Source organism: Zonotrichia leucophrys, chromosome 26, assembly GCF_028769735.1.
Source record: "Zonotrichia leucophrys gambelii isolate GWCS_2022_RI chromosome 26, RI_Zleu_2.0, whole genome shotgun sequence".
Taxonomy (NCBI): domain Eukaryota; kingdom Metazoa; phylum Chordata; class Aves; order Passeriformes; family Passerellidae; genus Zonotrichia; species Zonotrichia leucophrys.
Window position 1 is genome coordinate 1,688,407 of NC_088195.1, and position 23,785 is coordinate 1,712,191.

General features: G+C 49.8%; 1 protein-coding gene across 1 annotated transcript; it reads left to right on the forward strand.

The window, feature by feature from the left end:
• Window positions 1-829: 829 nt before the first annotated feature.
• Window positions 830-22,311, forward strand: NUDT3 (nudix hydrolase 3). The gene is made up of 5 exons (XM_064732895.1): window positions 830-1,185; window positions 11,644-11,754; window positions 19,420-19,464; window positions 20,042-20,126; window positions 20,793-22,311. Exons 1-5 carry the CDS (start codon window positions 1,087-1,089, stop codon window positions 20,960-20,962), a joined length of 510 nt encoding a protein of 169 aa, XP_064588965.1. The 5' UTR covers window positions 830-1,086; the 3' UTR covers window positions 20,963-22,311.
• Window positions 22,312-23,785: the final 1,474 nt, after the last annotated feature.

Genomic DNA, 23,785 nt, shown 5'->3' on the forward strand with positions numbered 1-23,785 from the left:
GGCTGAGCTGTGCTGCAGATGGAAAACTCAGCTGTGCCAGCCCGTGTCCCTCTGATGGGGACACAGCCCGCGTGGGCGGCTCCGCGTGTCCTGCCCCGCTGCGCTGTCACCTGGGCTGTCACCTGGGGGGGACCGAGGGCGGGGTTGGCGGCAGCACCGGGAGGGGGGCGAGTGGCGCTGTGGCCGCCGCCCGCCGCCAGATGTCGCTCGGCAGCCGGTGACTAATCGGTAACGGGCCCGGGATGGCCGCGGTGTCACCGGGCAGGGGAGCGACATTTGGGAACCGACTCGCGGTGTCAGCGGACACACGGACAGCGACCCGCGGTGTCACCGGCAGGGGAATGGACACCAGGCGGGTGTCACCGGAGGGGGAATGGACATCGACTCGCAGTGTCAGAGCGGGGGGATGAACAAACACACACACCCGGGATGTCACCGGGGAACGGACCCGGCCCCGCGGTGTCACCGGGGGGTGGGACTGGCGCGGTGCCTGCAGCGCCCCCGCGCGGCGCAGGGCGGGCGCTGCGCTCCCCGCGGAGCCGCTGTCACAGCGGGGCCACGTGCGCGCGGCCGGCCCGGCCCCTGCGCCGTTCGCGTAAGGCCGAGCGCCCGCCGCCGCCGCTCTGCGCCGCCCGCCCTATTCCCGAACGCGGCGTGCGCCACTGGCGCAGAGCGCGCGAGCCGGGGCGGGGGCGTGGCGGCGCCGCCGGCGAGGGGGGAGCGATTCTGGAAGCCGCGCTGCGCACTTGACGTAGCGGGCGCGCCGCGAGGCCGCAGGGGCAGCGCCGCCTCCCCGCCCGGCGGCGCTACGCCGTTTGCGTAGCGAGCCCCAAGATGGCGGCGCGGTCGTCGTCGGCGGTGGCCGGAGCGCGGGCGGTGGCGGCGGCGCGGCCGGGAGCGAGGGCAGGGGTGAGGCGGGCGAAGGGAGGCAGCGCGTAGCGAGACCCACGAAGCGAGACCCAGAAAGAGACTGTCGCGGGCAGGCGGTCCCTCCGCGCCCCCCCGTCCTTCGCCGCCCGGTGGGTCCCGCCCGCCCCCGCCCTCCGGGCCGCGCGTCCTCCGGCCCCGCCGCCCCCGGAGCGGAGGATGATGAAGCTCAAGTCCAACCAGACGCGCACCTACGACGGGGACGGCTACAAGAAGCGGGCGGCCTGCCTGTGCTTCCGCAGCGAGAGCGAGGAGGAGGTGAGGGGCGAGGCCGGGCCCGGGACCCCCGAGCGACCGGGGTGGGGGGACTCGGTGCCGGCGGTGTTTTATTTTTAACAGGCGTCTTTCAGCGCCGCTGGGAGAGTTGGTGCTTCCCACTGGGCTCCTGCTCTCCGCCGGAGCCGGGGAGATGCCCGGTGGGCGGCGGGACGGGCTGAGGGGAGCGCGGGAGGGGGTTTGGCAGTGTTGGGGACCCACCACGCTGGCAGAACTTCAGTCCAGCACATCACATGAGATGGGAGAGGAAACCTGACCTTGGATTTATAAAAAGAAACTGGGATAAAAGGGGACTGATGGAGTGCCAGAAGTTGCTGTCCAGAGAGTTTGGGAGGAAGTGGGAATTAAAGGTGGATTGGTTGGTTTGAGAGCGGCCGCGTTGCTAAGGGGCTGCATTGTCCGGGAAGTTACAGTGAGAAACTTCGCTCCGACGTGCGATTTTACACCGCTCTTTGTTGACACCTCCCGAAGGTGGGCTCGGGGTGCTCAGGGCAGCAAGGCTGCTGGTCTGCCTTCTGTGCTGCTGCTGGAGTCAGGCGTACACACTCCACTGCATTTGCTGTGCCCGGGTGGCTGTGCTAAAGTCTTTGTTCTCCTGATTATCATATTTGTAGCTACAGGAAATCGGAAGGGAATGCAGACAGTTCACTGGAGGAAAGGCAATTAGCATACATCCAGTTATTATTTAACGTGAAGGAGACTGCACAAGCCCTTTGTAGCTGTGCTGGCGTGATGAGGAGTGTCAGCATTTCAGCAGAAATGGTCTGAAATGACAGCAGTGTGGCTGGTGCAGCGTTCAGTGTAACTGATCCTTCCCACGGACTTCCAGGAATTTTATGGACTGACCGTGAAGAAGACCATCATTGTTTTGTGTGGTGATGCTGGGGATGCTCAGCATGGGTGGGTGAGGGCTTTGGAGCGCCCTGATGAATTGTACACAATTAGCGGGACACTTTGCAGGCTCTTCTCCAGCGGTAGAGGCTTGGCCATGTGTGACCGCAGGGTGGTTTAGGGTAGAAAAGTACTTTTAACAGGTGCCTGAGGCAATCAGCATGTGACTGGTTGTGAGTTTTATTTTAACACACCTCAGGCTGCAGTGTTGCACAGGCTCCAGGTGATCCTTCCAGCCTGTGGCAGAGCCCTCATGGTGCTGGGGACACCGAGGTGTGCTCATGACAGGGATCAGAGCCCTCATGGTGCTGGGGACACCGAGGTGTGTTCATGACAGGGGTCAGAGCCCTCCCTGTGCTGGGACACCAGGCTGTGTGGCAGTGTCACAGTGCTGACCCAAGAGGTCCAAGGAGGAAAATGAACTCGTTCCCGAGGCACGCAGGCGTGGGATGGATGCTTCCAGCAGGCTCAGCTGTCAGGTTGGTGTAAGGCTGAGATTTAAAACCACTTTTGTATCACTTGTGTCTCTGCTGTGGTCTCCACCTACAGTGGATTGAATTTAAATCCTTCAGGCTCTGGTTTCCAGGTAAGAGCTGGAGTAGAACGATCTGTGTGCTGCAGGTGAGGAGCGAGGCAGGGAAGGACGGGTCTGATCTCAGAGCCTTTGAGGGGCTGTGTGTGGTACCTGAGAGCTGAACCCTGGGCTGAAGCTGCATCCTCTGTTCCCACCTGTTAGAGCCCTGCTGCAGGAGCTGCCCAGGAAGGGGGCTTGGCACAAATCCATCTGGGAAAGTTCTTAGCCAATCCCATGGAATTAACCCACTGGGATGGACTCTGTGCCCAGATCCTGCACTTGGCCCTGGCCAAAAGGCATTGAAGTTAAACTTGAGTCAATGAGTGAAATCAGCAAGCAGGGCACCTTATTAACTTTCCTTTCTAATTATTTCTTGGGTTCATTCTCATTTGTTGGCTTTTAAATAAACTTTGAGAGAAGCTGACTGGTGTCTGCTCACTGCTACTTGCACTTTGTTTACAGCAAGGAAGGTGTTACCTGTACAGATTTAAGCACAGAGTATAAAATGGCTGTGATATATTTCTTGGTTTGCTCTTGGACAATAATACTTTTTAATGTTACTGACGTATTTTATTATTGATTGCTTCTATTTAAGTGCAAATTGAGATCTCTTTACAAGGTCTCTCCAGGGAGGGGAGAAAGAGCCAGAGCCAAAGTATGTACATTAAAGAGCTATTAAAAGCTTAGTGTTTGAAAAGAAGAGAGAAGAAAAGAAGCATGTTTTGATAAATAAATTAAACTTTCTGTATTAAAGTTGGATTTTTCCTCGGACTGGCTGTTTCTCATTACTGTTCCTTTTAAGTGCTTAAGAAATAGTAGAACTTTGGTCTTGCCTTTCTTCTTAATTTCCTGCTATGAATTCAAAAATCTCATTTTTTTTCCTGTTTTTAACGCCTCATTAGTTCTTGAATTAAAAAAGTTTGTCAGTGGACAAGAAGAAATAAGAGAATTCTGTTTACTCTTACAGAGGAGGCTGCTTTCTTCTGTTTAGGTGTTTCCCCTCTTCAGTTCACTGATACATTTTTCATTGAAATCTTTGCAATCCCTGGAGATTGATAAAACACCATATCCTTGGTTTGGTGTTACATTTGCAAATAAAGAGGCTTAACAGAAAAATACTTTGTTCTTTTTTAGTTTTTAAATGATTTATTTTTTCCTTATGCTGCTGGAGGTCATACATTGTCTCTGCATTGCATTTGGAGGCCGCTGCTTTTGGGCATGAAAAAAGCTCTGGAACGGTTTTTGGAAGACCAAGCATTGGCTGAAAAGATGCCTTTGTTACATATTCCTTTAAAAAGCAGCACAGGGAGAATTCATTTCCACGTGAATCTCAAATGGAGAAAAAAAATTTACATTTTTTGGGCATTGTGGAAAGCCCCCAAATTGTGTGTGGTTTCCCAAACCACCATCCACATCCTCGGGCAACAGGGAGAGCTGGGGCAGCATCAGGATTAATTCAGAGAGTGGGAACTGACTTCAAAGTTCCTTCCAGCAGCCAGACACCAGGACTTTGCTATTCCCATCTTTTCACACGGACTGAACTCCTGGAATATTTGCAGAGCTGTGGAAGGAGAGTGCAGAGGGAGAGCTCCCAAATCCTGTGGTACCTCTGGAGTCACTTCATTGCTTGGGGTGTCCCTGCCCCTCAGCATCACCACCAGGGTGTTGTTTTTACATAACACACATATTTTATGTGTGGACCAGCTGTTCCATGAGGAAACATCCGAAAAAATGTTCCTCGTGCCCCAGCAGCTGGAGCCCTGCTCGGGTGGTGTTTGACAGGACAAAGAGGCACCGCTGGGCCCTGGGTCTGTGCTGGGACAGCAGCAGGTTTCAACATGCCCACATTGTGTCTGTGAAAGGACAAGCTGCTCGTTAACCACGGGCGTTTTTAAAGACTTTATTTTTTTTTTTTTTTTGAGAAAATGCCTCGGGAAGAATCTTTTCTGAGCGGTGAATGAGGCCTGAATGGAGCTGGGAGAAGAGAGGCTTCACCCAGGGCCGGTGCCCTGGCACGGGCTGAGCCTCGCTGGTCACGGTGGTCACGGGGAGAGCTGGGCAGGGTGGCCCCTGGGAAAGCCATTGGAATGCAAACGAACCTTTTTTCTTCTCCTTCTTTCTGGCCTCTCCCCTCCCGGTTTTCCTCTCCAGCTGTGATGTAACCCAGCAGAGCTGGGATTGGAACCCCCGAGTGTGGTGGGGATCACGAGGTGCTCCTGGGCTGTCCCCTGTGCCTTGGCTCCCGTGTAAACCAGCAACAGCTAAACCACTGCGGTGTAAGTGAGCCCAGCATCATATGATCATCCTGCTTTCCGTGGAATAGGCTCAGAATCCCTGTTCTGGTGGCTGGGCTTGGCTGGGTGCTCCCATCTGCTGAATAAAAGGGTTGTGGTTGGACCCAAGTGAAGTTCTCCTGGTGTGTTGCTAACGTGTTACCACATCTCCAGGGGGATAAGGGCCAGCTTGGAAGTGGATCTCTTTCTTGCCTTTCTCCTGTCCCTCGCAGCCCTGTAGATTGTGTACAATCTGTAGGTTGTGTTCTCCGAGAGCAGGAGCATGGATAAACCTCTGCAAAACCTGGCTTTCATCTTGAAAAGTGTTTTGCCTTCCCACAAAAGCAGCTGTCACTAAACAGTTTTACAAGCAATTCCATGGTCTCTTGTACGTTTCCAGACAACAAAAGAATGAAAATTGTTAAATTTTCACTTCATTTGCTGGAAGCTCAGCGAGCTGTTGTGAAACTGAAGAACTGAGTCAGTTTTGTTCTGCTGCAGCTCAGGGAAAAGTGATGACTGTGGAAGGAGGGTGTGCTCCACCCTGGCTCTGTGGACAAGGACCCAACAGTGGTGGCTGTGTCTGTTCTGTGCAGAACACTGCTTTGGAATCTCTTCCACCTCAGATCCATTTAGTGCTTGACTAGGAGCTGCTTTTCCTACCTTTTTCTCCCCACCCTGTGTGTTCTGTACCCCCTCTTTTTTAAAAAACCCACACCCAGCTGCCTGACTGGGTTCATCTCAGCACCCTTCAGATAAACTCCTGCAGTGTGGAGACAGGTACCAGCATTTGGGGGTGCACCCAGCAGGGACTGCTGCCAGGGAACTTTATCTTTCCATGGATGTTCTCTCACAATCTGGAAAAACAACTCTTTCCCTTCTTATTAAAAAAAAAAAAAACAGAAAACAACCAGTTGTGTGGACTTTTATGTTCTTTTAAAATAAGGAGGGTTCTCATGGTTTGCTTGGATAGAGCAAAATTAGCAAACTCAGTTCTACCTTAGAAATAGCAAACATCCATGTGGGAGTGCTGTAGGTGACATCCAGTGGTTGGGAAACAGGGCCTCTGTTAGTTTAAACACTTTTCTTTTTCAACCCAGCTGAAGGGCTGACTGCACAGACCAGTCAAAGATCTCTCAAATTTTGTGTGTGTTTGTTTCAGCATTCCTGTCCCTGCCACTGCATGTGGCACACTGACTCTTTGTTCTCAGCAATTTCACGTTGACCTGTGAAATTCGGAGGGGTACAATTACCTGCTGGGTGGATTTTTGTCAGATGTTTCAGGGGTTATTTCTCCTCCTGCAGGTGACATATATTGATGCTGTGTGTAGGATTAACTACTAATATTTGAGCAGCTTCCCAAGAGTTTGTGAGTGCTGTATGTCCTGAGTGGGGGGGTTAATCAGAGCAGAGCTGCTGACAGCCAGAGTCATTTGGGCTCTGTAAAAACCCCAAATACCTCCTCATTGCTTTTTCTCCTCCTTTACTCAAAAAGGCTCTTTACAAGCCAGCCTTTCTCCTGGAAAAGGTGCGCCTGGACAAGTTGTGTAAGCACTGAGTGGTCACCAGACTGGTTCTGACAGGCAGAAATAGGTCCTGGGGTTTGGGGTCTCTCTGGGAGTGCCCCTTATCAGCCCTCTGAAAGCAGCGGCTGCTGCTGCAGGCGGTTCAGCTGCTCCTCAGGCATGGGAAGGCACGTTGCAGATAATTTCTGTGGTTATCTAAACCATAATTTCGCTGGAGGGGGAGGACTTGGGATTGTGTTCCTCCCTGCTAGGAGCAGGCAGTGGCTCTGAAGCAGCAGGAGCGCTGCAGTAGCAGTAACAGGACCTGTGGAGCTCTGGAGCCAGAGCAGCAGCACGGTGATTTATTATTGTTATTCTAACCAGCAGCCTAAAAACCAACAGAATCTGCTGTATTTTTTCCTCTCTGGTTATAGGACTGTAGGTGCGATCCAAGCACTTGAAATGACTTGAACTCTTTCCAGTTCACCTCTTGCTCCCGTTCCAAAACTTGTGCTTTACTTTTGTCAAGTTCTCTAGTACGAATCCCTTCCCTTTTGCGCCGTCCTGTCGTGAATTTCCCACCTCCAGCTCCTGGATCCCTCGTTATCAGTTAAATCCCATTATCCCACGGAGCCTGGTGCAGGTGCATGTGCAAAAATAACACTTGTCTAAGGAAACGTATCCTGTTGAGGAGCTGGAATGCTGCTGGCAGGACAGGCTGTTATGGGCAGGGAGGGATTTCTGGTGAGAGTGTGTGTTGTGGTCCCAGCTGCTGACCCTGGCAGGTGCAGGGCGGGCTGCAGCCCTGCTGGATTCACTCCTACCATGTGCGAGCTCCAGAACGTGCCTGGAATAGCAAGAGGGTGGGAGAAGCCCTCCCGTGAGCCCTGGCGTGCACCCTGGGGCAAATTGCCCTTGCAGTTTGGCAAAACACGTGATTTGTTGGGGAGTCATGGAGGCTGTGCTGCTGCCAGGGAAATGAGATTAATTTTGCACAGCTTTGGTGACAGCAGTGTCCCTCTTCTCCCCCTACTCCTCCAGTTCTCACCCCTTGCTGATCATAGAGCTTAAAGGTGATTTGGTGTGGTCAGATGAACATCCCACTTTTGTCAGGTAGAAAAGCATTACAGCACTGATATTTGGGAACTGGGAGAATTTTGTTAATTTTGAATGAAGCATCCAAGGTGTTTGTTATGCTGGACACAGCAGCAGCTCTGGGATCTGCCTGGCCATGGGGCACATGGCAGCACAGCTCAGCTCCTGAGAACACGCTGGTTTTAAACTGAAACTTTAAACAAAGGCAGATTGAACAGCAAAAGCCTTGCAGTCAGCCATCTTCTCCTCCCAGCTCCTGCAGCCTCTGCGGCAGCAGAGTTTCCTTGCAGGCTGAGCTCTGATAAATGATGCTGGAGTGGGAAATGAGGTGCAGTGCCGGGAGGTTTGTGCTTCAGTCGCTGTGCAAACCGTGTGATTTATAGCTTAATGTTGATACAGAGCACGACAGTATTGATAGAAAGCATGTCAATACTGAGGGAAAGCCTGAAAATATTGAGGGGAAGCTTGTAAGGCAGTGTCAGGAGCCAGCAGCTATGGATCAGCTCCTGGCAGCAGGAGGCTGCTGGGCCAGACCCTGGATTTAACATCTTGCCTGCTGTTCCCTGTGCTGGCTGCCAGCTTGCCTGGCACAGGTGGGTAGCACTGGCTTTTCCTGCAAGTCTGGAAGGTTCTCAGCTCGTTTTCCACCCATGCTGTGGCCCAGCTCCTCGCAGGGCTGTGGCCCTTTCTGTCTGCTCGAGTGCTGCTGTGGAGCCTCTTTCGAGGAATCGTGTTCTTGTTTTATTAATAGGTGGTGGATGTTGTTTAAATCCACCCTAGCATGGAAGAACCTGGGAATCTCTGTTCCACAAATGGGGAGTTAATTCTCTGCCTGGTCCTGGTTGCCCAGTTCTTGCTTTGCAGAGCCCCATTGTTCCTGTGAAAAGAAGACAGGAAAACCCCTCCATGTGGACACAGTGTCAGTTATTTTAAAGTGTTGTGTGTGAGGGATGCCCATATTCATCCCAGGGACAAACTCTTTACCCCTTTTCCCATGGAGCTCCTTATTCCATGTGGCAGTTTGGGCAGCCTTAGATGTCTTGGTGTGTTTCCTGTCTCCTCCAGGCAGGGTTAGCACTGCTCAGGTTTGTTTGGGTTTGTTTGTTGTGTGCAGCTTTGAACGTTCTTGCCTTGAGGCTCTGCTTCGAGCCCCTGCTGCACACTTCAAACTTGGCTTATTTTTCTAAACTTTCTCTTTTGTGGGGGATTGTGTGGGAGAGTTTCAGCAGGGCCACCTCCTGCCTTGCCAGAGAGGCTTGTGTTGCTCATTTCCCTGCTTTGAAATGACATCATTGTCTTTGAAATCCTGGAAAACACAACTTGGCCATGTGACATGTGTATTACCTGCAAATGCTTTTCCAAAAAGTCTGCAGGACGTGGCTCCAAAATCCAACTCCAAAATTCCTGGCAGGCCGAGAGTCTCAGTAGCCATTTTAGACACAGTTGCCTGGCAAGGATTAAATGGAAACATCTGACCTTCCTACGTGTTCTAGCCTGATTTAAAAACATAACTAAATTTTGGTTTATTTTTTGATGGCTGTTTAGATTGAATTAAGTACTTTAGAATGTATTAAAATAAAAGTTATTTATGTAATAAAGAAGTTAATGAGCTAAAAAGGCAGCTGTACCCTGGGCTGATCTACTGGAAGGTGGTAGGGAATGAGATGGGCTTCAAGGTCCCTTCCAACCCAAACCTTTTTGGAATTTGGATGATGACAAGTTTTTCCTTGATCCCTCTGAATGCATTGCATGTATCTGGATCCAGGGCTGGTGTTGGAAGTGTGGGTTTTTTCCAACACAGCAATGTCTCCCCCTCCTTTGGAACTCAGCCCCTTTGTCTTGGGAGAGCTCATTGGTAGCAATATCCTGTTTGAAGTTGTTTTAAAAGAATGACCTTGTAGGGCTTGTTTCCTGCACTCTCTTGATGGGATTTCCTTTTTATTAAACAGGAAATAGTCTGATTACATAAAAGTGTGAGAATGACAGGTTTTTCCTTCCCACCAAGGGTTGTTCATGTTAATTCTATTCAGAAAATGCTCAACTGCCAGAGCAGCTGAAGTTAATTTACTTTGCCTCAAACCATTGTTTGCACCCAGAAGTTCCTCCTGGTGTGTTGCTGAGGCATTGTCTCAGCCTGAGCAGGTTTCCTGGAGCAGTCTGTGTCCAGGGTTCTGTAGCAGATCCTTGTTCTCACGCCTGGAAGGTGGCAGGAGTTCAGGGCTGTGAGATGTGCTCTGCTGAGTTTCAAAGATCTGGTTCTTTGGAGGTTTTTTAATATTTTTTCTGGGTTTTTGTCCCCTTGAGCTGGAGCTCTGAATTTCAACAGGAAGTGGCAGAGCTGGTGCTTCCTCACCTGGCAGCAAAGGTGCACTTGAAATGGCTGTTCCTGCTCTTTAGCTTTGTCCTCAGAACCACCAGCTGACCTGGAGTGAGGAGATTGAGTCCAAGCTCTTTTGGATGATGAGTGGGGATGGAGTAGAAGTCAAGTGCTGTGCTAGGAGGAGGCACAGTGGCAAACTGAGGTGCCTGGGGAGCCTGGCAGGGACTGGCTGCTCTCCCAAGGGCTCTGAGGATGAATGAAGTTTACATTCCCTATTTAGGCATGGCTTTCTGGTGGAGTTTTACATGGACTGGATGCCTGGAGGAAAGGAATTCTGCCTTCCTCTTGGAGAGGGCCAAACACTTGGGATGTCACTGCAAAGCAAGCCCTGTTCTGTCACAGCCTGGCCAGAGGATGGGGCAGGCACCAGCCCACTTGGAATTGTGGAACTGAGGTGGCTCATGCACCTTCATTTGTTTCCAGTATGAGTTTGGTCAGAGAATTTTCAAGATAAACCAACTGAAAAATCCTGGAAATCTTGTGCTTGTTTTTGTTTTGGCAGTTTGAGTTCTGTAGGTAGATTCCTTTGGGTAATTAGTGCAAATCTTTTCATATCCTACTGGCAAGTCACTGTTTCCCCAGTAAAGCCTGGGATTTCAGTGTCTCCACAGTGTAACTCCCAAATGTCTGACACTGTTACAGCTGGCCTGGAACCTAATTGGACTGGTATGTTGGAAAGTTTCTGGAGCAAGTCGCTTTGGCTCTGAGCTTTGTGCCCGTGAAATGATGAAGTACAGCAGGATGACTCTAATGAACGAGCTTTGTTTAGAGAGCTGGACAACAGTATCAGTGTTGTTTTAAGTTTCCATCTCTGCTCATGGGTGTATTGCAAGTAGATTTAATAAGCACAGCGTCTCGCTGTTCTTTGGGACAGTCTGTAGTCAGTTGAGAGTGTTAGTTAGAGTTTGTCTTGCTGGGAGGTGGCAAATCAGAACCTGAACTTCTCCAGAGCAGGATTACCCTGGAATAAAAAATACTGTTTCAAGAAAACCTGCCCCAAAGCATGTGTATGGTAAATCCCTCCTGGGAAGAGGGTTGAACCATTTTTCTCATTCACAAAAGTCTGTCCTTCCTGCAGCCCTTTCCTAGGGGGTTTTAAGTTTAATAGGTTTAATGTAGGCTTTTATTTTGCTTTTACCTCATTAAACAACCTCCTCTAAACCAAAAGTATCCAAGTGCTGGCTCCAGAGCTGAATCCTCAGTGCCTACTGCAAAAGAAGTGACAAACAGTGGGGCTGAGAATCTGTGCTCAGACAATTGCACATAAATAGTGCAGTGGGAGTTCCTGGACGTGTATTGTTGTTAGTGACAGAACTGCAGGGACAGGCAAGGCCAAAGGCACCAGGAGAATTAAATCAAGGTACTTCTGCAAAGGGTGGGGGTGCTGAGCAGCATCTGTGCATTTGTGTTGTTACCTGAGGTGTATCCCGAGCTGTGGGGACTCTGCAGTGCACTCACACTGTGGGTGATGCTGTGCCCAGTGCCAGTGAGTGTTTTGGTGTGCAAGGACAGTTTCTCCTGCAGTGCATCAGAGCAGGGAGAGGCATGGCTGGGGTACCACAGCGTGTGGGAGCGCCTCGGTGTCACTGCCGCTGCAATTTCCATGGCTGAGGGAGAAGCGAGCGGCGGCAAGGCCCTGCCTTGGGTGGGTGGTGTCTGGGGGTGTGTGAGGCACAGAGACAATCCCTGCGGGTGCCCCATCAGCTGTCTCTCTCCCCACAGGTGCTGCTGGTGAGCAGTAGTCGCCATCCAGACCGATGGATTGTCCCCGGGGGTGGCATGGAGCCCGAGGAGGAGCCCGGCGTGGCCGCCGTGCGCGAGGTCTGTGAGGAGGTGAGTGCCTTCACCCTGCCCTGTCTGCCCAGCGTCTCTGGGCTTGTTTTCATCACTCTTCCTTCTCCTCGAGGTGGAGAGGCAGACAGGGTCACTGGTGATATCCCCATCCCACGTGGGAGGAAAGCAGAGTCCTAAATAAGAGAACATGGGAATGTAATTAAACCTCTCAGTTGGAATGAGCTTGTCCTTGCCTGATACCTTTAACTGAAAATAAAGTTCAGCTCTAGTCACTTCAGTGTATATATAGTCTCTGCTTCATTTTCTCTGTAAGAGAGCTTCAAAATTCAGCTGTGCCTTTGTGGACCTGTCTAGTACTTGGCTACAAGGTAGAAATAAACCCCTAGGAGCCACTAAAAGCAATCAAAATAGGGACCTAGGTATGTTTTTGGTTTAGAATACACAGTGAGGTTTATGTGAATAAGTGAAATTGGCCATAAATTACCAGCAGCAGTTCCTATAGTGTACATGGGTTGGTTGGTTTCTTTTCTCTTTTTTGCTTGAACCTCTTTCAGGTAGGAGATCAAACAGCAGATCAAACACAGATCAATGGGCTGTAGGGAGAGGGCACATTTTTCTCTTAAAGCTGCTGGAAGAACAAATTTTTTATTCATAAGAAGTGTAAAGGCAGTAAATAGCAGTTGACTGCAGTGTATGTAAAACATGTCTTTAGAATTTGCTTCTGAATATTAAGCAACTGGGGAGATGCTTAGGTTCAGAAATGACTGCATGATTATAGATGGAAGGGCCAAGTAGGTTCACAGTTACATAAGACAGGATTAAAAATGCTTTTGAGAGGGTTATAAATCTTTGGGCTCTGTGCAGAACAGAAAGCAAGAGCTAATTGATGGGACTTGGGAAGAAGCTTCTCCTGTAGCTGCTTTTTTGAATTGTCTGGTCTGTGCAGGTTTTTTCCTGAATTATTTGGAAGTACATGCTGCTGTCTAACACAACTCTGAATATTCAGACTGTTGGACTAACCAAATGTGGCAGATCTGGAGTTGCATGTTTCTCTTTGGATGCTTTAATAATCTAGCAGTTTATCAGAAAGAGATTATACAGTCAAAGTTTATTTTTTTAAGTCTCTTTACGTCCCTCTAATACTGGGAATTACTGCTTGCAAATTTTATTTCCAGCTTGTAACCCAGCTCCTGCTTTTCCAGTAACTCGGCAACCTTTCAACAGCTTTACAAGCCAAAGCGAGTGTAACCAGAACAATAGAAATATTTTTAGCTGCAGACTCCTGCTTTTCAGCCCAAGCATTATTAATAACGAGGCGATTGGATAGAGAAGTGCAGGGTTCATTCAGGAGGTGCAGAGCTTTGCCTCTCAGCCCTTAAAATAACCGTGCAGGGGCAGTCCCCGCGCGGGCAGCGGCGCCCTGGGAGAGCCGCGCTCTTTCCATGACAGCGCTGCTGGAAGGGAGCCCTGGCACGGCTGCGGCCGCGCAGGAACTGGTTTGGGCTGGCTGAGATAATCCCGCTCCTCGGCTGGTGTTCCCTGCTCACGTGGAGCCCTGCCTGCTGCCAGTGGAGCCCAAGCCCTGGCAGCCTGGCAGGGCTGAGCTCTGCCCAGCCAGGCACCTCTGCCTGGCTGATTGCAGAAAGGAACGGCTCGGAGCACCGGGAGCACCTGGCAATCAGCTGGGCACCTCTGGCTCACCTGGCACCCACTGGCCACCCTGGCTCACGTGGCACCCCCAGCTCACTGAGCACCCTTGGCTCACCCTGGTCACCTGGGCACCTCTGGCTCAGCTGGGCACCCCCAGCTCACTTGGGCACCCCTGGCTCACTCCTGGCTCACCTGGGCACCCCTGGTCACCAGGTGCCTCCAGCTCACTTGAGCACCCTGGCTCACCCCTGGCTCACTTGAGCACCCTTGGCTCACCCCCAGCTCGCCTGGGCACCCCTGGCTGACTTGAGCACCCCTTGCTCACCTGGGCACCCCTGGCTCACCCTCAGCTCACTTGGGCACCCCTGGCTCACTCCCTTGGGCACCCCTGGCTCACTCCTGGCTGACTTGAGCACCCCTTGCTCACCTGGGCACCCCTGGCTCACCCCCAGCTCACTTGGGCACCCCTGGCTCACTCCTGGCTCACCTGGGCACCCCCAGCTCACTTGAGCACCCCTTGCTCACCTGGGTACCCTTGGCTCACTTGGGCACCCCTGGCTCACCCCCAGCTCACCTGGGCACCCCCAGCCTTGGGTGCTGCAGGTGCAGGAGCTGACACGGAGCTGTCTGACATGAGCACAGTGCCAGTGGTGCTGGCAGAGTTTTAGGGGTGTGATGCCTTCCCCCTTCGAGCTGTGCTCATGTGCTGCTGCTGAGGGGCTGCACACAGAATTATCCCCACATCCCTGGCCCCAAGCTGTTTGGAGCTGTTTGGGAAAGACAGGAGCATCCACTTTCCCAGTTCATGCTGTCAGTTTGGCAGGAAGGGTTTCAGGAGGCTGCTGGGAGCCCTTGCTCTCCCTTCCATGTCAATCCAGGGGTTCTGGGGTTGTTTGGAGCTGAGGCTGATTTCTGAGTAGCTTTGGGGTCCTTGCTTCTCTCCTGGAACAGCCATTCATGGGGACACAGGTTAGCTGAGCAGCTCCAGTTTGTTGCTCGAGGTGGGAGAGGGAAAATCCAGTTTTCCCCCATGGCAGTGAGCAATGCTGCTCCAAGCTGTGGAAGAAATGTGTGGGGTTTCTTTCCTTGACTTTGGTATGCCTTTTCCAATTTTTAGTAAGAGCCAGTTGGAAGAGCTCTAAGAACTTGTGGCCCTTCCTGTTGCTTGTGGCTTTTGAGGATGACAATAGACTGTCTCTTCCCAATTCATTCTCTTTTGCATGGTGTGCTTTTTTATTCCCAAAACATGTTTCCCTAAACGAACATTTTAACTTCTGCATTCACTGTTTTAATTTTACTCTGTGTGTTTGGGTTTATCCATGTTATTGCAGAAAGAATTGCCATCTAAAGTTACCTAACTTTTCCCTCTTTCTGTTCCAAAAATGAAATGTTGATTCTGAGTGAAGGCTGTGATCCCTCTGTCCCAGTTTGAGTTCAAGTCCTTGTCCTAGTTTGAGGTAGTCCTTATCTCTATTAGTCTGTACCAGCACAAGTATTAAAGTAGACAGGTACCCACACTTGTCATGCTCCCTGTTGTCTGCATGAAATTGGAAGTGACTGCAGTTGTTGGGCATTGTTTGTGCAGAGTGACAGCAGACACACAGCAGCTCTGGGTCACAGCAGCCTCTTCAGAAGAAACCTCTAATTTTTGACAGGTTGCTGTAGTCAGTCTTACCGAGCTGGGGACTCCACGTGTGTTCTAAAGTTCACCTTGTGGAAGGTGTGTGCCCTTTGCAAACAGGTCGTGGTGCTCATGGAGTGTGTTCTTTGCTTAGGAATAAGAGGTTTTTATGGGTGTGAGCAACTGGTGAACATCATGGTTTAGAAATAGATGCCTTAAACTTATTATAGAGTGACTTTGAAAAAAGCTCCACACTCATCTGTGACACTCAGCACCAGTTCCTTTTTCACTTAGAGCATTCTTCACATCCTGACCTTTAAATACTTAGTAAATGTCAAATTTTATACCACTGCAGGAGCGTTGGTTGTTCTTTTTTCATGGGAGCCAAAAGCCAGATAATCTGTGCTTGATCTGTGATCAAACAGGCAATTGGTGCCAATATCAAGAATAGTCCATCACAGCAGTACTTTGATCTGTTTGCTGGAACTTTTTTCCCCCCTCTTCTAAACATGCTTTATAGATAATCTTTCCTGTTTCATGTATTTTGTTAGTGATTTAGAACACAGATATTGATATCTTTCAGTGCTAAAATAGGAAGATGTTTTTTAAGTACTGCAGGCCCCACATATGAATGATGAGATTGTGGCCTTTGAACCCCTCCTGGCTGGACATACCCAGTGCAAGAGGTGGCTCAAAGTCACTGTCCCTTACCCTGTGTACTCAGACTTTGCAAAAATGATAGCACTATCTGAAAGTTCTTCATTCTGATAGGGAATTTCATTTCTATTTCACAAGTGTGGAAGCAAATAAAGGTGTCATGCAGTACCAAATTAGATGAATGAATCTGACCCTCTCTGAGACAGCAGAGTTTGCCCAGCTGGCCTGGAATCAGCATCCTCCAAACATGTCCACAGCCCTCCTGGGTGGGATTTGCACCTCCAGTAGTGCAGCTCTTAGAGCAAAGATTTGGGTGTTCCACCACAGTTCTCTTGCCCAGCAGTAATCTGTAGTAGATGCAGGCTTTGAGCCTAATAGAGCAAAGTAAAATAGCTGAAATTCCAACCCACATTTTCCTTAGCTCAGATGGAAGGAAATAAAAGCTGTCCCGAGGAACAGATGGTGTTGCTGCAGGCTGCTTTTTGCATCTGACCCCAACTTATTTTCAGCTTTGAAACCTGAACCTGCTGTTCTTGGATGGCTTCAGTAATTTTTCTTTATTAAAACAAGTTGTTCCATGAGCAGCAGAACTAGTAAAGCTTCATTTCCTGCAGGTTTTTGTTCCTTGTCCTGAGCTGCCAGCCCAGCCCTCTGGGTGCTCTGGGGGTCTGAAGTGTGTGCTGGGCAGGCAGCTGGCTCTGGCAGTGCCCCTGGCTGATGTGCTCTTGCCAGAGCTGCCTTTTCCTCCTCCTCTGAACCCTGGATGCTGATTTAGATCAGCAGAGCTGGGGAAAAGCTCATTTTGCCAGCTCTTTGTGTGTCCTCTTGTATCAAAGTGTGCCTTTCCCAGGGAATCCTGTCCTGTGATTGCCTTGCTTTGTTTCCACACCTGCAGTTGGTGCTGGTGCTCTTCTACTCCTGCTGATGGGTTCAGAACCATCCTCCTGGGATTCTCCATGTGCCTGGAGGATTGCAGCACTTCCAGAGCTAGAGGGGCACAAAATCAATTGTGCTGCCTCTGCCTCACTCACTGTCTCAGCCATTCATTTACTGTCCAGGAGAAAATTCCTGAGTCATCTGCTGCAAATTAAGGTTCAGACCCTGCTGCAGTCCTGGGTGAGCCTGGGACTGTGATTTAACTCTTCAAGAAAATTTTCTTGCCCATGTGAAGGAGGAGATGGGGAGCTTGCCCAGAGAGGAGCCTGGCAGTTCCCTTGCTGGTTACCAAGCTTGACTTGTCAGTGGTAGCAGCTGTAAGTTATTTTTTAGGTGTCTTGGGCAGCTTCTATGTTAGAAATTTGTGTGAGACTGTGAATTCCACTATTCTTGTTTGTGCCATTGTACAGAGATCAGCTCTCCTGTTGGTGTGGGAATTTAGTGCTCCATCAAAAACAGGTACATGACAATCCTGTTGGTGTTGGGTGTCCTGTATGTTGTCTTTAAAATCCACTGGAAAACAATCTGAGAGAGGCACTGGCCCCCAGGAGCAGTGGCTGATGTGTTTTGCAGCCTTTGGTAAGAATTTGCTTTATAAAATCAACCTGATGTTTTTTTTGAACCAAACCATTCTTTTATGTCGCCATTTACAACTGCACATGGGAAGTTTGTGTGTGAAGCAAAGCTTAGAGCTTTCTCCAGTTGTGTGATGATAATTCAACATGATTTCTCTACAAGACATGTTTGTCTTGGCATCGCTTTTTGTGCCTTTTTGGGCAAATAAGACCAGGCAGGGCGGAGCAGGAGGATCCTGGTTTGAAGACAGCATTATTTCCATCATCTCTCTTTACCAGCACAGAAGGAAGGGCTCCTCACCTCCCTCTGCTGCTTCCAGCACAGTTCTAGAGCTGGGATAAACTGCCTGGGAGGCTGCTTGAGCAGAATTCATCCTTCGTCTCCAGGTTGGCCAGTTGCCTGGAGATAAATTTATTTCTAGTCAGACTTGAGAGTTCACTAAACCATCACAACAAAATCCCTGCCTTCTGATTCAGTGCCCACAGGTAGGGAGAGCAGAAATTCAACAACCTTTTCCAGAAACCAGTGAAACATTGGTTTAAGACAGTTATTTTCCAGAAATATTTGATTCTTCTTCACCTTTTAATGCGTTCATGTCCGTATGTTGTGAAGGTGGAAGCCTCCAGTTCCTCGCTGTGTTTCTGCTGCCTGTTGAACACGGCTGAGCTAAAAATAAACCCCAGTGCTGAAGGAGTTCCTTGAGGGAAATGCATTTGAAGCATTTACATTCCAGATGCCTTGGGAGAGGGCTGAGGCCAGGTCAGCAGGGTTGGCAGAGGAGGTGGAATCCTCAAAGGTCAGCAGGCACCGACCTGCATGGAATTGCTGCTCCTCCATGGGGCTGCTGCTCCCTCCAGAAATAGCCCCAGAGTCACAGGCACTGAGGCACCTCTGGGCCCAGCAGGATGTCACAAATGCTGGTGAGACAACAAAGCTTGTGTCCAAAAAAGAAATGGGAGATTCGGTTGATTCACTTCCTAGAAAAAGGGTTTCTGGATTTCTGTGGCTGCTTAGTGAGGGAGCTCCAAACCCTTTGCTCCTGGGGCAGTTCCACATCAGCTCGCTGGCAGCAGGGGTGAGGTGTTCTCTGGCTGGAGTCTCTGGTACCTGTTCATGCAGTAGGCTGGAACTTCACCAGGAAAATTGTCTCATTAAAGAAAATTCTTCCTTTCTGACAGCATGAGACTGTACATCAGCTGGTCAGTAGGACAGAGAATTTGTCTTAGCATTAATGAGACTCAAACACTTTTTGTTTTAAAAAAAGAAGCCTGGCATAATCATATCTCTGTATCTCATCTGCAAGAGGCACAATTTCCCTGGGCTGCTCATGGGATGTGTTCCAGCTGCTGGAAATGGAGCTGACTCTGCCTCCCAGTTGTGGCTGGGTCGTGTGCCAGGCTGTGTGGGTTGGTTCAGACCTGTTAAATCATGGAGCAAGATCTCATCTTGTCTGTAGCACTTGAGTTCCAACCATTTACAGTCATAAAACAGAGGGAATAGAAAGCAAGGGCAGGAGAGTGGGCTGGGATTTTGCACAGAGAGCTGAGCAGGGTGGGGAGGGAGCCAGCAGAGAGGTGCCAAAAGGGACACGGAATGTGATGGAGTGCTACATCCTCAGTAGTATTCAAACAGACAAAACTGTTGCTTAGATCTCTTGATTTGTGTCTCTGCTTGATTCAAGAGCTTTATTGCAGTGTGCATCTGCCCTTTGTGTCATATCCAAACCTCTGTAGTTCCTGCTGCCAGGGCCACATCACAGCATTTTGTGTTTATATTGGATTGTGTCAGGTGTGTGCAGGACACCCCTGAAATACCTGGGAGCTGTCACATCACTCTTGGGGTGTAAGTGAATGTATTACACATACTTTATTTCCTTCAACTCTGATTTTGAAGGGGTAAAGCTGCCAAACCCCAAAGCCAATGTTCCCCTTGCTCAGGCTGTAATAACCTTCAGAGGAGATTCTGGTCACGAGGACTGTATTGGTATGCAAGGAGTAACTCCTCAAATATTTCTTCTTCCCCCACATTGAATTCAAAATTGTTTGAATGTAGGAAAACAAGAGAAAAAAAGCCCTGGGAATGCTTGGATGTTGAGCACTCAGGATACATTTCTGTGTTTTGCCTTGTGACTGTGTTGGTTTAAGACAAGCAGAATTTTAGAGCATTTGCTTCCTGTCCTAAAGGAACTGGTCCTGCACAACAAGTAGGAAACACGTACTGAGCTGTTGTTAAAGCATGTTTCTTTTCTCTTTGAACTTCCCTAGGCTGGAGTGAAAGGGACGTTAGGAAGATTAGTGGGAATTTTTGAGGTAAGTTTCAGACACGGACACTGTGAAATTTTGTTGCAAAAAATCATCTTGGAGTAACAATGGCTCTGCAGGGTTGTGGAGTGAGCCTTGCTGGTAAATACAAACACAGCTGCTCAGCAATTCTGATCTTTGCAGTGGGCAAAATCACTGGTGATAAGTGGTGTGGCTGAATATTCTTGGTGCTGCCAAAAGCTGGGGAGTGGGGTGCCCCCTTCATGTGTGGCACTCACCTGGCACAGTGGGCAGGTACCAGACACAGCAATTGCTGTTGTTCTGGCACTGACTCCTTCAAACTCATGTGAAATAGGTCAAAACCTTCCCAGCTGAAGAACTAATTTGTAAGCACATCAGTCCACACACCGCTGCTCTACAGATGAGGAACTCCACTTTAGGTGTCCCTATCAACACTTTCAGACCTCTCTGATTTAAAACACAGCAGTTTTTAGTAGCTAAGAATGAGCTGTGCTGTGGGAGGAGCTGCACCAAGGTGGGCAGTTTTGCAGCCCAGTGCCCTCCTGCCTGGACAGGTTTGCTGTTGCTGTTGCTTGGTGGTTACTCTGTCCCCTTTGCTTTCCAGAACCGGGACAGGAAGCACAGGACTTATGTTTACGTACTCATCGTCACCGAAGTGTTGGAGGACTGGGAGGACTCTGTCAATATTGGTAAGCTTGGTGCATGCTGCAGTAACTGATGGAAGCAACCCACAGGTCAGCTCAGCATCCCTCTGGGACCTGGAGCCTGTGGGAGTGGCATTGGGAAAAGTTGCAGTGGTGTGTCCTTTGGTTGCTTGGGAAAAAATTGAGGTGAAATTGATGGTTTGTCACCTCTGTGGCCCAGGAGAAGCCAAGTGAGTGTCCAGCTGCCTCTGCAGCAATTTTGTGTTTAATTCTTGCACTGCATGGTGCCAAGCAAAGATGAAGAACTGTCCTGTCTGAGACTAGAGGAAATACATGTGGGTTAATCATTCCCTGTTACCTTTGAAACCCTTGTGTTTCAATTGGATTCCCAAGTGGAAATGAACCTGTTGTTGCCACAAGGTTTGTGACTGCACTGCAGCAAATGGAACGTGACTCCCCTCAGGCTCTTTATGGAAAGAGTAAGAACTGAGAGCTGTCCACAGGAAACTGAAGTCCATTTGCAAAGTGATGGAAATTGTGTGTTGTGAATTGTCTTAAAATGAGCATCTGGCTTGACTAGAAATTGCAGAAGTAGCAAAAAGCACCTGTCCCTGGGGATGGGGAGCTGTCAGTGTGGGGTTGGAGGGGGAGGCCCTTGAGATCAGAAAACATCATTCTGTTGCATCTACTGATTTCTCTCTTTGCCCCCAGGAAGAAAAAGGGAATGGTTTAAGATAGAGGATGCCATAAAAGTTCTGCAGTATCATAAACCAGTGCAGGCCTCGTACTTTGAGACCTTGAGGCAAGGCTGTCTGGCCAACAACGGCACCCCGGTGATGAGCACGCCGTACTCCGAGGGCTCCGTGTCCGACATCAGATGACTGACGAGGTCCCTGCCAGAGCAATTCCCTAAAGCAGACTGAGACCTGGATTTCCCTCCCCTCCCCGTTCCCATGCCTCCTCCCTCACACCAGGCATGGGGCAGAGCAAGTGTTCAGAGTGCTGCGATTTAGTGCAAGGTGGGATGATTTTTTTTTTTCGTTGTTGTTGGCTTTTTTTGCTTTTTTTTTTTTTTTCTTTTTTTTTGGATCTGTATTTTGTAAAATACATTTTGTGCATGAAGTGCCCCTTTCCCGGTACTCCGCTCCACGGCCTGGAGGCTGCCAGCCCCGCATCTGCCTTGTGCTCTGAAGTGTCCCAAGTGTCCCCTTCGTGTCACCCCAGCCAGAGCCACTTTTTTTTTTTTTTTTTTTTTTTTAATTAAAAGACTTCCAATGTGAGATCAGCTCTTCAAGTCTTAGTCTGTACTGTAAGGTGCTGCTCAGACCCATGTGGGGATTGCTCGCAGCACATCTGTATAAACTTTTTTTTAGATGGAGGATCTAACAGTTTAATTTTGCAGGAGTTTTTTTTTTTTAATCCTGGTCTGCTTCTGAAAAGAAGGGTTCATAATTAATCTGTTTGCCTTTTGTTCTGTTTTTTAAAAACACACATTCTGTGACAGTGCTAGTGGCTGGGCCAGTTTACTCCCCAACCAGTATCTCCCGATTTAGTGCAGTGACACTTGAAGTTGAGGGCAGAGTTCGGATCACCTGCAGACATCCCTGCAGACATCCCTGCAGACAGACATCCCCGCGGCTTTTCCGGCAGCTTCCACCGACGTTTCTGCATTTCCATCCGAGGGAAACCGCACGGAGCCGGTCTGGAGCCGCTGGCCAAAACCAAACAGCCTCAGCAGCGCTGCCACAGCGCCCGGTGGGATCGGGGCTGCGGGGGGGTCGGACGGACGGACGGACAGACAAACTGCAGCGAGGCTCAGCAGCGCTGCCCCTGCTCCCGCTGCGTCCTGCTCGTGTCTCTCTTGTCCACATGCCTTACGCCGTGCTGAACTGGACACTCGGGGTTTGTGCTGAGCGCCGGACCGCGCTCGCCGAGAAGAGAAACCGCGCGCGCGTCCCTGAAGGGAAATCCCGGGGGGAAAATTCAGGTGTTGAGTCTCTTGTCCTGTGGTTCTGCAGCACTTACGGTCGCACCGTGGAGCGTGCTTGAGGTGTGCCCTCCGTGAAAGGTACAGCTGCCTGTGCAGGCGGCACTCCCGGGGGAGCAGCACAGCAGAGCTCCCCATGCGCCGGCACACTTCACTTGGGGGTTTGTTGTTTTATTGCTGTAAGTTTCATGCTGTCTTGATTTGCCAACAGTGTTGTCTAGTTGGGAAATAAAATGGGAAGGGTTGGGGTTGGGGGGGGTGGGTTGGGACAGGTACAAGTTTTGGGAGGGGCATTAATTAATCCCTGGCTTGGGACAAGAAGTGGTTGCTGAGTTCAGTAACTTCTCCTTTGTCAGAGCAGAGCCAAGATGTGAAATTAAATCTGCAGTACTTTTTTTTTCCTTTTTTTTTTTTTTTTTCCTGCTCTTTATTTAACAAAAAAATATTCTAATAAACACTCACTGTTCTGGAGTTTTCTCTCTTCCTGAGAAGCGCTTACAATATGAAAATCTGATAGAAATATCCATGGAGCCTGGGACAAGGGGGAATGGTATCCTTGCTGGTTTGGCAAGAAGCTGTTCATTTTAAGATCCTTTTCTGTTCCTTTCCTTGTTCTCCCTGCTTTCATCGGTGTGGAGTAGCAAGGCCAAAAGCAGTGCCAGTGATCGCTGACATGGAAAACCACGCGTAAGGAACAGCCCATTATTCAAGGAGTAGCTCAAACCCAAGCGTCTGGAATTGAGCCCAAATTACACCAGTTCAGCTCACTTCAACTTAGAGACGAATGTACAATCCTTTCTCACTATGTGCTGGTCAGCCTGAACCAAACTCTCAAAAGGGCTTGAATATTCTATCTGGAAGTGTCCAAGAAATTCCCAGAGTCGCTGTCCCCGTGCCCTGCGAGGCACCTGACACAGCCATCTACTGCCTTCAACGAGTCTTGGTCTCTACTGTACAGATTAGTATGTTGGAAATGCTTTGCAACAAAACAGCTGGTACTCCTGAAAGAGTAACTGCAGTTTTAATATCAGCAGCATGCACACTTTTGTTTTTAAACTAAAAAATGTTTTTACAGGGCTGTTAAACTGACAATTTAGGGTAGAATATTGTTAATGACTTGCTAATGGCTTATTTGTTTGGGTCAGAAAAAATAAATTGTGCCAAGAAAGTGTTTTAATGTGGCATGGATTGATGCTGTTACCACGGAGTGGCTGATGTAACTGGAAATGGCTCCTGGGGCAGAAATAGCCTTGATGGAAGAGATGCAGATTTCAGTCCAGGCCTGAGCCCTGTGCACCACACAATTCCCATCTTCCTCAGCATCTGAGGTTCTCTCTAGAGCTCGTCCAGCTGCACCCCCAGCAGCTGGAGTGGTTTTATCTATTTTAGTTGGTTTGGGACGAGCATTGCCCTGTGTGTGAGAGGCCCGGGGGAGCTGTGGGAGGGTGGCTCTGGTTCTGCAGCCCGGTCAGTGCTGCTCAGTCTCTGCTGGGGCCACTGAGCCCCAGGGGATGAGCCTGGGGCTCCCAGCTGTGCTGAAACTGGTGCTGTTCCAAGCTGGTTTCTTACCTCAGCCAGCCTGAGCCTTGTGTGAGTGTCACTGTGTGTGTCAGCATCCCCTGGGAGCAGCGCTCAGCTGGCTCTCAGCCTGGCTGTGCTCTCTGGGTGTGACAAGGGTGTCCCCAGGCACCCAGCGAGGAGCAGCAGCCCTGGCAGG